Source organism: Ornithorhynchus anatinus, chromosome X2 (assembly GCF_004115215.2).
Source record: "Ornithorhynchus anatinus isolate Pmale09 chromosome X2, mOrnAna1.pri.v4, whole genome shotgun sequence".
NCBI classification, from domain to species: Eukaryota; Metazoa; Chordata; class Mammalia; order Monotremata; family Ornithorhynchidae; genus Ornithorhynchus; species Ornithorhynchus anatinus.
This window is the reverse complement of record NC_041750.1, coordinates 25,262,051-25,276,052: the sequence shown is the minus strand read 5'-3', so window position 1 is coordinate 25,276,052 and position 14,002 is coordinate 25,262,051. Positions and strand designations below refer to the sequence as shown.

General features: G+C 44.4%; 1 protein-coding gene across 4 annotated transcripts in view; it reads right to left on the bottom strand.

The window, feature by feature from the left end:
• Positions 1–14,002, bottom strand: part of CAP2 (cyclase associated actin cytoskeleton regulatory protein 2) — a 73,702-nt gene that overhangs the window by 38,259 nt on the left and 21,441 nt on the right. For 3 of the 4 annotated variants that reach the window (XM_007666435.4, XM_007666434.4, XM_007666436.3), the window contains exons 2-3: positions 8,366–8,487; positions 2,308–2,408 (exon numbers count right to left, since the gene is read on the bottom strand). In XM_007666435.4, coding sequence (XP_007664625.2) covers positions 2,308–2,408; positions 8,366–8,486 — 222 coding nt within the window. In that variant the 5' untranslated portion in view covers position 8,487. Of the gene's footprint in view, positions 1–2,307; positions 2,409–8,365; positions 8,488–8,588; positions 8,699–14,002 lie in introns of all 4 variants that reach the window. The other variant, XM_039910536.1, reaches the window with a different exon arrangement.

Below are 14,002 nucleotides of genomic sequence, written 5' to 3'. Positions count from 1 at the left end.
AGTGCTCATTATAACCAGTGAGTGAGTCTATGAGCTTTTGTAAGGAATCACAAATGAGAATTATTGAAAAGCGCTGAGTAAATCCAAAGGGAAACATGAATGCGAGCTAGGGGTTCAGGATATGCTTGAGGGTCCCGTCCTGCAGGTGTGGGTGTCAGTGGGATTCAAGAGTAATCAGGGAGGAGGCAAGACTAGAGGTAGGGACTGGTCTTATAAATAATAATGGTAATAGTACTAATAATGCTGGTGGCATTTGTTAGTGCTTACTATGTGTCAAACACCGTTCTAAGTGCTGGGGTAGATATAAGTTAGGTTGAACACAGTCTCTGTGGGGATCACAGTCTAGGTAGAAGGAAGAATGGGTATTTAATCCTCATTTTACAGATGAGGAAACTGAGGCCCAGAGAAATTAAGTGACTTGCTCAAGGTCACAGCAGACAAGAAGGAGGGCTGGGATTAGAGCCCAGATCCGTCGACTCCTAGGCCCCTTCTCTTTCCACTAGGCCATGTTGATCATAATAATACTAACGATAATGGTATTTGTTAAGCGCTTCTATGTGCCAACCTCTGTTCTAAGCAGTGGGGGAGTTACAAGGTAATCAGGTTGGAAACGGTCCCTGTCCCACATGGGGATCACAGTCTTAATCCCCATTTTGCAGGTGAGGTAACTGAGGCCCAGAAAACTGAAGAGTCTTTCCCAAGGTCTCTCAGCAGACACGGGGCAGAGCCAGGATTAGAACCCACATCCTCTGATTTCCGAGTTCATACTGTTTCCACTAGATCATGCTGCTTTCCTACCCTTTTGCTTCTCTTAACTAGTGCTCTCTCAAACCTTTTGAACCAGAAACACTGGCACTTCCACCTGGACTCCATGGTTTCTCACTAAACCACCCAGAACCTACACGGCCATGCCTTGACACCACCGAGCCAACTCAGAGTTAATAATAATAATAATAATGTTGGTATTTGTTAAGCGCTTACTATGTGCCGAGCACTGTTCTAAGCGCTGGGGTAGACACAGGGGAATCAGGGTGTCCCACGTGGGGCTCACAGTCTGCATACCCATTTTACAGATGAGGTAACTGAGGCACCGAGAAGTTAAGTGACTTGCCCAAAGCCACACAGCTGACAAGTGACCGAGCCGGGATTCGAACCCATGACCTCTGACTCCAAAGCCCGGGCTCTTTCCACTGAGCCACGCTGCTTCTCTGAGTGGCACCTGAGTGATCCTCAGAGAAACAGAAGCAGGAGCTCAAGAGACCTTTTACACTGATGAATCGGATTGCCCCCATGGCCATGGTAGTGTGCAATTCTCCACCACTTGTCTGTTCTGTGATCTTGGGCAAATCACTTCCCCTCCCTGTACCTCAGTTTCCTCATCTGTAAAATGAGGATTAAATACCTCATCTGTAAAGAGGAGAGCCCCATGTGGGACAGGGACTGTGTCCAACCTGATTAGCTTTATCTACCCCAAGATTTAGAACAGTGCCTGCCGCATAGTAAGTGCTTAACAAATACCATAAAAAAAAAGTAAAAGATCCAAGATCAGGAAGTGAAAGGCTTTTGCCATTACAGTGAAAAAGCATGAATGTCTACTGTAACAGAAAAAGTGAAGGGAGAGAATTAGAGGAAGAAAGATGGAGGACCTGAAATATAATCCCAGTTTCACCACTTGCCCACTGAGGGAAGCAAGTCACTTGGCTTCTCCGTGCCTCAGTTTCTTCATCAGCAAAATGGTGATTCGACACTGGCTCTCCTGCCCCTTAAACTGTGAGTCTCAGAAGGGATAGGGACTGTCTCCACTTGGATTACCTTGTATCTTCCCCAGCACTTAGTACAGTGCTTGGCACATAGTAAGTTATGATCATAGCCTTGGCACAGCACATCTGAGGCATTTGAAGGTTTTAAGTTAAGGTAGTCTCGAAGCAGCATGACTTAGTGAGAAGAGCACGGGTCTGGGACTCAGAGTACCTGGATTCTAATCTCGGTTCTGCCAAGTGCTGTGTGACCTTGGACATGTCACTTCACTTTCCGTGCTTCAGCTTCCTCAACGGTAAAAAGGGGATTAAATCCCACTCCCTCCAATTTAGTTTGAGAACCCTATGTGGGACACGAACTGTGTCCAACCAGGTTAACTTATATCTACCCTAGCACTTAAAACAGTGCTTGAAACATAGCAAGCACTTAACCGATACCATAATCATAGCACCGTTCGCAGGAAAAATGTGATCTCATGCCACTCAAGTTAGCAGAGGTGTCCTCAGTTACGTACAGATTCTCGTGGGACCGAGGAAGGAAAGTACTCACATGTGTTTGCACATCCCCCGCGAGGATCTTACTGTTCCTCAAAAACTCAGCCACTATGCCATTCATCAGCTGATCAAACGCTTCCACGTAGGGTGCAACACCTTAAAAAGAAAGATACGGGTGTTACTTGCCTATCAGTTCAGCACAACAGCTGGTATTTCCTGGAGAGTGGGGATGAAAGCTGAACCGATTCATTCATTCATTTATTCCATCTCTCATTTACAATGCCTGAAGATCCACAGAGTGTCTGGCACCTAAGAAAAGGACCAAGACCTTTAGAGTTCAATTTTCGGCCATCTCGAAGGGTCTAAGTTCCAGCAGTGGGGCTAGGAGGGCAACGGCGGCAATAAGCGTAAGACGTTAGTGGTCGGAAAATATTTATACAGCTTCCCCTACCCACCTTCCAGGCAATCTGGCAGCATTTAACTTTTTTTAAAGAAAGAAGGAGAGTTAAGAAGCAGCTCCTGAGAAGCAGCGTGGTTTAGTGGATAGATCACAGGCCTGGGACTCAGAAGGTCATGGCCTAACCCCAGCTCTGCCACGTGTCTGCTGTGTGCCCTTGGAGAAGTCATCTCACCTCTCTGGGCCTCAGTTACCTCATCTGTAGCCTCAGTTACCTCATCTGTAAAATGAGGATTGAGACTGTTAACTCCATGTGGGGCAGGAATGTGTCCAACCTGACTTGCTTGTATTGTACCCATCCCAGTGCTTAGTTCAGTGTCTGGCACATAGTATATGCTTAACAAATACCACAATAATTATTATTAAGATCCAGAATTCTTTGCCTTTTCTCATTTCTTTAAGCCAAAGTGGCAGTTCACATGCTTTATTTCGACTTCACAAATAGCTATTCAGCTACTCACTAAGAACATAGTAATATATGCCTGGCACGGGGTCTACAGAATGCCGATAGCACTGATTTTTTTTTAAATGTTATTTGTCAAATGCTTAATCTGTGCCAAGCACTATTCTAAGTACTGAGGTAGATATAAATTTATATGGTTGGACACAGTCCCTGTCTCTCATGGGATTCACAGTCTATATTAGAGAGAAGGATTCAATCCCATTTTACAGAAGAGGTAACTGAGGTACAGAGAAGTTCAGTGACTTGCCCAAGGTGATGCAGCAAGCGATTGGTAGAGCTGCGATTAGAACCCAGGGTCCTCTGACTCCCAGTCCCAGGCTTGGGCTCTTTCCACTAGGCCACACTACTTTTCATCACACCTCCTGGAGAAGGTCAGGAGTGAAGGAGGAATTGGCAAAGAATGTTTGAGCCTGGAAAGAAGCAGTTCTTGACTGCTGAAACAGCCAACCTGCCCTGGCTTTGACGCTGAGCTCAGGGGATTTGGAATTACAGTTTAGGAGAAGGCTGTGGTTGACTTGTCACCGAGTTTGCTCGTCCACTTTTAATTCTAGCGAAGGGCTGGACTTTCCTCTGAGATCTTCTAAGGCAAACCCTTGGTGGAGATTCACAGTTTCTTTCCTCTCATCCCAGGTCTCAACTGCCCTTCGTGGAATGTACTATCCTCTTAAGCTAGTGAAAACACGCTTCTGCATAGCCGCTTACTTGGCTTTTGTATGAAACCAGAGAACATTCCAGCCAACAGAACCCTGTCCCGCTGGCCTCAGCATGAATAACACTGTTTTTTTGTAGAGCGTTTTAATTTTCCCAAAGCACTTTCACAGATTATCTCATTGGGCTCATTGTGGGCAGGGAAAGTGGCTGTAATTTTCCTGTGTTATATTCCCCCAAGCACTTAATACAGTGCTCCGCACATAATAAGGACTCAAAAAATACCACGATTGACTGTTTCCTCACAACATTCCTGTAAGGTAAGGGAGAGGCAGGTATTATTACTCCTGCTTGACAGGTAAAGAAACTGAGGCTCAGAAAGGCTAAGTGACTAGTCCAAGGCCACACAGCAGGCCAGAAGTGAGATTAGAACCCAGGTCTCCTGACTCTGAGATCTTTACACTAAGCCATGTTGAAACCTTTGCGTGTCTGTCATTCTCTCCTGCACTTTCGCTTTACAGAAGGTGGCCAGAGCCTTGGGGGTTTCCACAAATCTGACAGGAGATGCATACAGTTATTTATAGTTTGATCCCCTTTCAAGCGGATCACTCTGTGATCTAAAACAGTTGAGCAGGGATTGCATAGTTTCTGGCTCCTAGCATAAACGCGGCATAAAGCCCCAGATTCATTCTGTGCCTGAGTTGGACATTCACCAGAAGGATTTTAAAGCAGAAATATTAATGATTGAAGTTCCTACCTTGCCCGGATAAAATTCATCTTCTTCTAGATAAATCTCTAGTCATTAGACAACACAGTAAAAAAAGCATGGAGGTTTTACAGCTGATGAAACTGACATCATCTTTTGGAATTATAAAAGCTCGAATCGGTAACTTTAAATGACCACTCGACATATAAGCAGAGGCTTCAAAAACAAAAAAAATGTAAGACAGCATGGAAATACTTCCTTATGAGGGAACTTTACTGAATCTCATGTATGAAATGGAGAGAGAACCAAAAACACTTGCTGAAATTAAAAACACATCTTACCTGATCAATCAATCGATCAGGGATATTTGCTGAGTGCTTACTGTGAGTAGAGCACTGTACTAAATGCTTGGGAAAATACAGTATAATAGAGTTGGTAGACTCAATAGCTGCCCACAAGGAGCTTATAGTCTACAAGGGGGGGGGGGAGGGGAGACATGAAAATAGATTAGGAATAGAAGTGGTAGAATATATGAACATTTACAAAAGTATCGTGGGGCTGGGTGAGCATCCAAGGATTGACATAAATTTCCTTTAAATAAAATCCTTTTTCAACCCATTTAGTTTTCAAGTTCTTTGAGGGCAGAATTTCTATTACTTTCTATAGTGCTGTGCTCTGAACCCAGCTGACACCCAATAAATACCGATGAAGATGAATGAACTAAAGAACGTTTTTATTTACGCCCTGTGAATGATGGAAAAAGACCCAACAGACACCTGTCCTCATGGGTTCCTGGAGAATTATTCCTCTCAGGCTATGTGATACGAGAACCAGAAGCCTGAAATTCTAGAATCACTAATATAAATCTTGTCCTGGGAGGAGGCTTTTCGACTGCTGGAACTTTCCTCGACTGAAGTCAGCTGATAGGCTTCATGAAGGGCAGCTCACCGACTGCCAACAGAACCTGTCTGTGTGGTCCCGGGACAGCTGTCTGCCTCATGGCAGGGCCGGGATGGGATGGAACAGGAGAAAGATGTAGCTGGGGCCACCTCCTGCTGTGGGCTGACGGGAGACAGCCCGCAGCCTGGCTTAATGCATAGAACCCGGCACTGGGTGTCAGAAGGACCTGGGTTCCGATCCTGCCTCCGCCAAGTCTGCCTTGTGTGACCTTGGGCAAGTCACTTCACTTCTCTGTGCCTCGGTTACCTTATCTGTAAAATGGGGATTAAGAGCGTGAGCCCCATTTGGGACAGGGACTTTGTCCAACCTGATCAACTTATATCTAACTTCTATAGAGAAGCAGCGTGGCTAGTGGAAAGAGCCCGGGCTTGGGAGTCAGAGGTCATGGGTTCGACTCTGCCACTTGTCAGCTGTGGGACTGTGGGCAAGTCACTTAACTTCTCTGGGCCTCAGTTACCTCATCTGTAAAATGGGGATTAAAACTGTGAGCCCCACAGGAGACAACCTGATTTCCTTGTATTTCCTCCAGCGCTTAGAACAGTGCTCGGCATATAGTAAGCGCTTAACAAATACCAACATTATTATTATTTTTATCTACCGAAGCACTTAGAACACTGCTTGACACATAGTAAGAGCATAAAAAAATCTTTTTTTTTTTTTTAAGACAGCCTATAGAGGAAACTCCATTATACTGCCTCCTTCCTTCCTATTCTCCCTTCTGATAGTACTAAATAAAAGCCAGTCTCGTTACTTCTGCTAGGTCTACAATGGCTTGAGGCCGCTGAGGATTACGGCTGGGGGGAAGTCAAGGGCCAAAACCCTGTGGGACTGTAAACTCATTGTGGACAGGGAATATGTCTGTTACTCTCCCAAGTACTTAGTACAGTGCTCTGGATACAGTAAGCGCTCATAATCTGTCACTGTCTCCACCTCACTCCTTTTTCTGCTTCCCTCCTCCCCAGTCTTGGGCTTCGTAGATGCTCTCCCACTAGCAATCTTTCTGGAAGAAAATAATAGACTCTTATGCACCACTTTCATTTCATTTTGTTTCTTTTAATAATTTTTTGGGTATTTATTAAGCACTTATTATTTGCCAGACATTGTACAAAGCCCTGGGGTAGACAAAAGCTAATCAGGTTGGACACAAGCCATGTCTTCCATGGGGCTCAATCTTAATCCCCATTTTACAGATGAGGTAACTGAGAAGTGAAGTGCCTTGTCCAAGGTCACATATCAGACAAGTGGCAGAACTGGGATTAGAACACAGGACCTTCTGACTCCCAGGCTGGTGCTCTAACCACTAGACCATGTTAAATTGCTAATTATTATAGAGATAATTTGTTACCAATTTACAGGTTTTTAAAAGTGCTGACAATGAATGGATACATAAGTGGGTATGTGGTCCATCCATTAGAATGATTTTGACCTGACTGACCAGAGAAAAACCCTCTCTATTTTGAACTGTGTAAGCGCAGCCTGGGGAATACCAAGAACTCAGATTTATAAGCACCCCAAAATTGTTGCAACTTTCACGCATTTCAAAATGGTGGGGCGGGAGTGAGGATTTACAACATTCTGCACATTCCTGTGAGAAGTAATTACCTTTTTCTGACAAGCTTTCACAGCCCTGAAGATAAATTTGCTTCTGAACAGGTGAAAGGGAAAATGTAGGGCTTTACGGAGTCATATCGACTGAAGGTCCAACGGAGCTCCCGGGGTGAGGCAAATATCAAAATAGAAACTTCTCTTTTTCTCGTTCTGAACTGCTGTCAAAGTCAATGATACTTATTGAATGTTGTGTGCTATTGTACTAAGCGTTTGGGAGAATACAAGAGAGTTGGTAGACACGATCCCTGCCCACAAGGAACTCAGGGGAGAAATCCCTCATATTATAAAGGAGGCAATATAGTGTCAAGGAAAGAGTACAAAATTTGGACGATTCTGGCAATCAGAATCCCATCTCTGTGACTGGTTTGCTGAGTAACTTTGGGTAAGTCACTTCAACCTCTCTGGACCTTAATTTCCTTACCTGCAGAATGGGAATTTATGATATCTGCCTCTCTCTACCTCAAAAGGACGTTGTGAGGAAAAAATTGAGATAAGTAATTGTGTGCACACCTGGGTAATAAAAGCACTATATTAAAAAATCAAGGTGCGCTATATTAAAAAATCAAGGTATTCATCATATTATAAAGGAAAGGAGTAAAAATGAGACAGAAGAGAGGAAAAGCTTCCAAATGAGCACATGCTGGTGTGCCCAGCATCTGCACCCAGCATTGAATAGAATGATTCATTCTGCCTAGAGAATACAATCAATATTGCGTTTCTCCGGGAACAGTCATTTCTTGCTGCTAATTACTGAGGGAATCTTTCCAGCCAGGAAGTACAGAATAATGATCCAAAAATTAAAATTAACCTGTACCTACCTCACTGCTCTGAATAGTATTTGACATATAGTAAACACTGAAATATAAAAAAAAATTGAAGGAACAGGGGGTCTGGAAACCATGTATGTTTAAGAAACAGGACCAGATCAAGCCAATTATTAGGGAGGGTTGATTATTTGCATTCAAAATGCCATGTGATATTTTCTGAATTATCATTATTATGGTACTTGTGAAGTGCTTACTAGGTAGCCATATAGCAGAGCCGGAATTAGAACCCAGGTTCTCCTGACTCCCAGGCCCGTGCTCTATCCACTGCCGCTTCTCTATGGAAACTTAAGTCATTTTTCTCTCTTTCTGTTTATGAAGTCATTTTCAGGTTTCAATATTTCCCACTGGTGGAGGGGGAAAACCAGCTTGGCTGTTTCTCCCTTTTGGGACAAAACTACCCATTCACTTGCCGATAGTCTGCCAGAGAACACCCTGGGTCCCTACCTCCATTGAATCCATTGAGGACACCATATTCCTCTCGAGGTGGGCGGGAATCTGAAATCAAGGATTCCAGACGAATCACGGCTTGTTCCAGGCGTTCCATCAGTCCCTCCATGTCTGCCATCCTGGAAGGAGACAAAAATGGAGTCCATGTCAACTTTAGAGCCAGATGACAACCTGGTTTTACAACACCCCGGTGGGAAGAAAAATTTTTTAGAATACCAACCTTGTGTGTATGACATCAGACTCTCTTGTGGGTTTTGATCCCGGCTTCACTATGTCTGCTATGTGATCCTGGGCAAGCCACTTTACTTCTCTGTGTCTCAGTTACCTCCTCTGTAAAATGGGGATTGAGACCGTGAGTCCCACGTGGGCTAGGGACTGTGGCCAACCTGATTTGCTTGTGCCCACTCCAGTGCTTAGCGGCTTGACGTAATGGAAAGAGTATGGGCCTGGGTGTCAGAAGACCTGGGTTCTAATGCTGGGTCTGTCATTTACCGGCTGTTGTCCTGCAAGACATTTCATTTTCTGGGCTTATTTCCTCATTGGTAAATTGGGGAATAAAAATCTGTTCTCCCTCTCCTCTTAGACTGTAAGCCCCATATGGGACAGGCACTGTGTTCTACTTTATTATCTTGATTCTACGCTGTAACACTTGGGTGCATAGTAAGCACTTAAATACCATTGCTTAAAACTTAGGCATTCTTCTCACTTTTGGAAATTTGTAAAGCTCTACTCAAAACAGACTAATCCGGATAGATGAAACTTTGTAGAAAATGCCATGTGCAACTATTTCATATGGCTGGAAATTAACCAAATGACGTGCTTTCCCCCCACCCACCCCTCATTCATTCATTCAGTCATATTGTATTTGGGGGAGTACAATATAACAACAAACACAGTTCTGCCCAAAGCAAATTTACAATCTACACACTCACAGCATATTTATTCCTTTCAATGGGGCATGGCTATCTCATTTATCCTCACATTTTTGGTGACAACTTGCCACTAAAAGCAGTATGATAATAAAATTTGTTAAGCACTTATGCGCCAAGCACTATACTAAGCACTAGGGGAGATAGAGGATAATCAGGTTGGACCCAATCTTTGATTCACTTGGGGCTCATTGTTGAAGCCAGAGGGCCACCAGGTACTGAATTCCCATTTTCCTGATGAGGAAACTGAGGCCCAGAGAAGTCAAGTGATTTGTTCACGATCATATAGCAAACAAGTGGCAGAGCTGGGATTAGAACCCAAATCTTCCGACTCCCAGGCCCGCGCTCTATCCGCTAGGTCATGCCGCTTCCCGATTAGGCTTATGAAACCCAAATGGAACTCTTTTCTTTCTACGGCCAAGAAGCAGGTCTATTTTGAAAAGTCCCTCTGTTCTTGCCGTAGCCAAGACAATGTGGGACGATTAGTGCTGCTTTGCTGAAATTAGAATCTGGCCCCAGGAGCGTTCTGAATTAGAAAGACCTTTGGTTTATTCTCTCCTCTTTCACGTCAGAACTCACGCTGCTATTTCACTCTGCTATATAGGAGGCAGGAAGGGAATTGAGTCCTTTCCATCACTTGAAGGATGTGAAGGGGTTGGGACCAAGTAGGAAATGACGAAAAGCCTCCAGGCTTTGGAGAATGACCCATCTGTTCACAGCTCTTGGGACTCCCGGTTATCTAAACTGCCCAAATGACACAGAATGCCAGGGTCTTGGGGACAGAGACTTGGAAGGATTTTCAAAGCAAAGGTTTTGCAGACCTTCTGCAGACACACACACTCCCCCCCCCACACTCACAAGCTGTTTCAGCTCATCATTAAGCAGCTATGTTTGAAAGAGGCTAGATCCACTGGGCCCAGGATTCCACTGTCTTGATCACAGGCTCCCTGTACAGAAGGGCTACGGAACAAGGTCCAAAGAAAAGAAGGGGGACGGAAGAGCAGAGACTAGGTGAGCAAGTCAGAGGCCGAAAGCATCGATTTACAGTCGATCAGACTGTAAGCCCGTCAAAGGGCAGGGACTGTGTCTATCTGTTGCCGACTTGTACGTTCCAAGCGCTTAGTACAGTGCTCTGCACATAGTAAGCGCTCAATAAATACTATTGAATGAATCTGCATCTTGCTGAAGGGGAAGGAGGCCAAAAATCAATACAGACCCCATACCTTCTAACGATTGTTGACTTTACCCAAACCTCTGCCAGGGACACTTTGAACTCCCAATGGCTCTGGAGTCTTTGTGTATTTCCCAAGCGCACTGAGTACAGTGCTTTGCACACAGTAAAAAAAAAAATACAATTGAATGAATTAATGAAAGACTCCAAAGAGACACCCTATCTTATTTGGATTACTAACCAGTAACATTCATTTTGTAAATTCATTCACATCCGCCATGGTGTTCCCATTGGTATTTCACTAGGACCCACAAGGACATTAAAAATCACATATCTATTGAATTCTTCTTTGCCTACACAAGAAATGGAACAGCAAAAGGAAAAAGCCTTAGTATGTGACTCCAATGCCCAAGTCATCACACATGGGCTTGTGCCCGAGTAAGGCAAATGTCTTCTTTAAAAATCATTTTTCATGAGAAAATGCCAGTTTACTCAATCAGCCTGAAGCAAACTTCTCTTCAAATGTCTATGACTTGTTATTCATACGAGAACCATTGGCTTCTCTTATAACAATATTGTTATATTGTACTCTTCCAAGCGCTTAGTACAGTGCTCCACGCACAGTAAGGGCTCAGTAAATAGGATTGACTGACTCCTGCCAGCTTCTCTTGGGGAGTGTGACATCAGCACAAGGAGTGCTTACTGAGTCAGAAGCACCGTACCTTGGGCTTGGGACGGTTTGACAGAAGCAGCGAGGTCTAGTGGATTGAACACGGGCTTGGGACCAAGATGGCATTTGTTAAGTGCTTTCTACGTGCCAGACACCATTCCAAGTGTCGAATCAGAGAGGACTCAGAAGGACCTGGGTACAGATCCTGTCCCCACCACTTTATTCATTCCATTGTATTTATTAAGTGCTTATTGTGTGCAGAGCACTGTACTAAGCTCTTGGGAAAGCACAGTAAAACAAAAAACAGTGACATTCCCTGCCCACAACAAGCTCACTTGTCTGTTGTGTGAACCTGGGAAAGTCACTTCACTTCTCTGTGCCTCAGTTCCCTCATCTGTAAAATGGGGTTTAAGACTGCTAGCCCCATGTGTATCTACCCCAGCACTTAGTACAGTGAGTGCCTGGCACATAGTAAGTGCTTAAATACCACAATCATTATTATTATGCTCATTATGGGTAGGCAACATGTCTGCTCATTCTCTCATACTCTCCCAAGTGCCGAGGACAGTGCTCTACACATAGTAAGTGCTCAATAAATACCATTGATTATTTGAATCAAATGTCTAGCTACCTGATGGGCAGGGGGAATTGAAGGTTCTTCGCTTTCCCAGCCCTGCCTCCTCACCCCACCTGGGGGACCTCAGGGAATCCCTCGAGTCCAGGCTGGAAGTCAACAGAATCAGGAGATTCATTCAAGAGACCTCCCCCCCGGCCCCACCCTCCGTCAGAGAAGCACAGATTTCCAGAGTGTTCCAGAGCATTCCAGAAAGCCCAATTAGGAAGCACTGACAACTGACCTATGTGAAGGAGTACAACTCATTCTTTTCATACTCTGCTGTGCTGATTTGCAACAAAGAGACGATGAGTAAATCCCCACATCTTCAGCTGGCAAAGCAGGCAAGGTCTGGCTAGTGCCACCCAGGACATGTGGCATCTGTGAAACTTTCACAAAGAGCTGTGAAGTTTGCCCGCACAGACCCATTCATTCAATAGTATTTATTGGGCGCTTACTGTGTACAGAGCACTGTATTAAGCACTTCGGAGAGTACAATATAACAATAAACAGACACATTCCCAGCCCACAATGAGCCTACAGTCAAGACCCAAATTGGAACATCCAATCACTCAATTTCATATGAAACTCTTTTCACTTTTCTGCTGGGTGTCCTTGGGCAAATCACTTCACTTCCTTGTGCCTCAGTTACCTCATCTGTAAAATGGGATTAAGACTGTGAGCTCCATGAGGGACATGAACTGTGTCCAACCTAATTACTTGTACCTACCCCAGCTGTATGTATAGTGCCTGGCACATAGTAAGCTCTTAAATACCATAAAAAAGCACATAAATACCACAATTATTACATGATGCCAGGATTACACTCTGTGCTCCCTGCTAGTTGCCCCATTAAACACTGCTGCACTGACAGGCTTCCCCTAAAATCAATCATCCCCAGTGAGCACTTACTCTGTGCTGAGCATTGTACTGAGTGCTTGGGAGAGTATAGTACAGGATTGGTAGATTATTATTATTATATTATTTAGCAACATTTACTCTGCATTAACTTGTAACACACACACACACACACACACAAAAGTCTTCAATTTCATTCCCATATTTTTATTTCTATTTTTGAATCATTTAAATAGCAGGACCTTCTGGGTAAGAGTGTCCCCTCATCTACCCCAAAGTCAGTCATTTCTCTTACCTTGTGGGAAACATTTTATTTTACTAATCTCACACTCAAAAGCTAACATCTACTGTAGCTTGGTACGTGTGTTAAATGGGTCCCATATTTTTCCTCTGGGATAAAACATTCTGAACTTCCTTCTACTCTTCTGGTGAAACATCAACCACCTACAAATTCACCAGCAGATTCCGCACCTCGCTTTGAAAAAGGCAAAGAACAATCCTTCATTTGTCCAATTTTGCTCGTGGAGGCACTATCACGGATTTTCGCTAAGGGAAGCATGACCGTTTAGCTTAAAATAACCAAGGTGCCCTCATCAGATCAAACCTTCCCCTCTGATCCCTCTGTCTCCTTTTATGACTCCCGCCTCCGATTCTATCTTTATCCTTTGCCCAGTCCTCTCTGTGGCCAATGGACTGGAAGATTTTCTACAGCAGCGCCTCCACGGTGGCGATATATACAATTCGACTCCGCTGAATTCACAGGGAGTTAGCATGGTGCTTTTGCTTGCGATCCAGTAATTTAAAATGCTGGCAGGTGGTTTAATCATATGACACTCAGACAGTGGATGCTTGCAGGGGTGTCGGGTCTGGCCAAATCTGTCAGAGAGCAATAGGAATGAGCTGTAAAATGTTGGGGGGAAAAAATGAAATTCAACGGAACATTACTGCCAGTTTTGCATTCTTGGAAAGCTGCCCTGATCGGAAAAGCTATTCTGGAATTGGCCCAGGGAGGGCACTTGGAAGAAAATCCTCCGTGCATGTGGAGGGGCCAGGTTCTGATTGTTGGAATGGGTTCAGATGTCATCCTTGGAGCCTTGGCAGTGCCCTGACTTAGGGCCAGGGGTCCTGCTAGCCAGATCGAGCTGGTGCCACACCAGACAAAATTATATTCCCTCTAGATTGTAAACTCAGTGTGGGCAGAGACCGGACCTACCAACTCTTTGCACTGTACTCTCCCAAGCACTTAGTACAGTGCTCTGCACCCAGTAAATTCTCAAGAAATATCACTGGTTGATTGATTCGGGTGAACTTGGGCAACCTACTGGCTACTATAAACCTGCTTCAGGGTTTCCAGGGGTAAGGGTGTAACAGAAAAGCACAAGGAGAAGCCGAA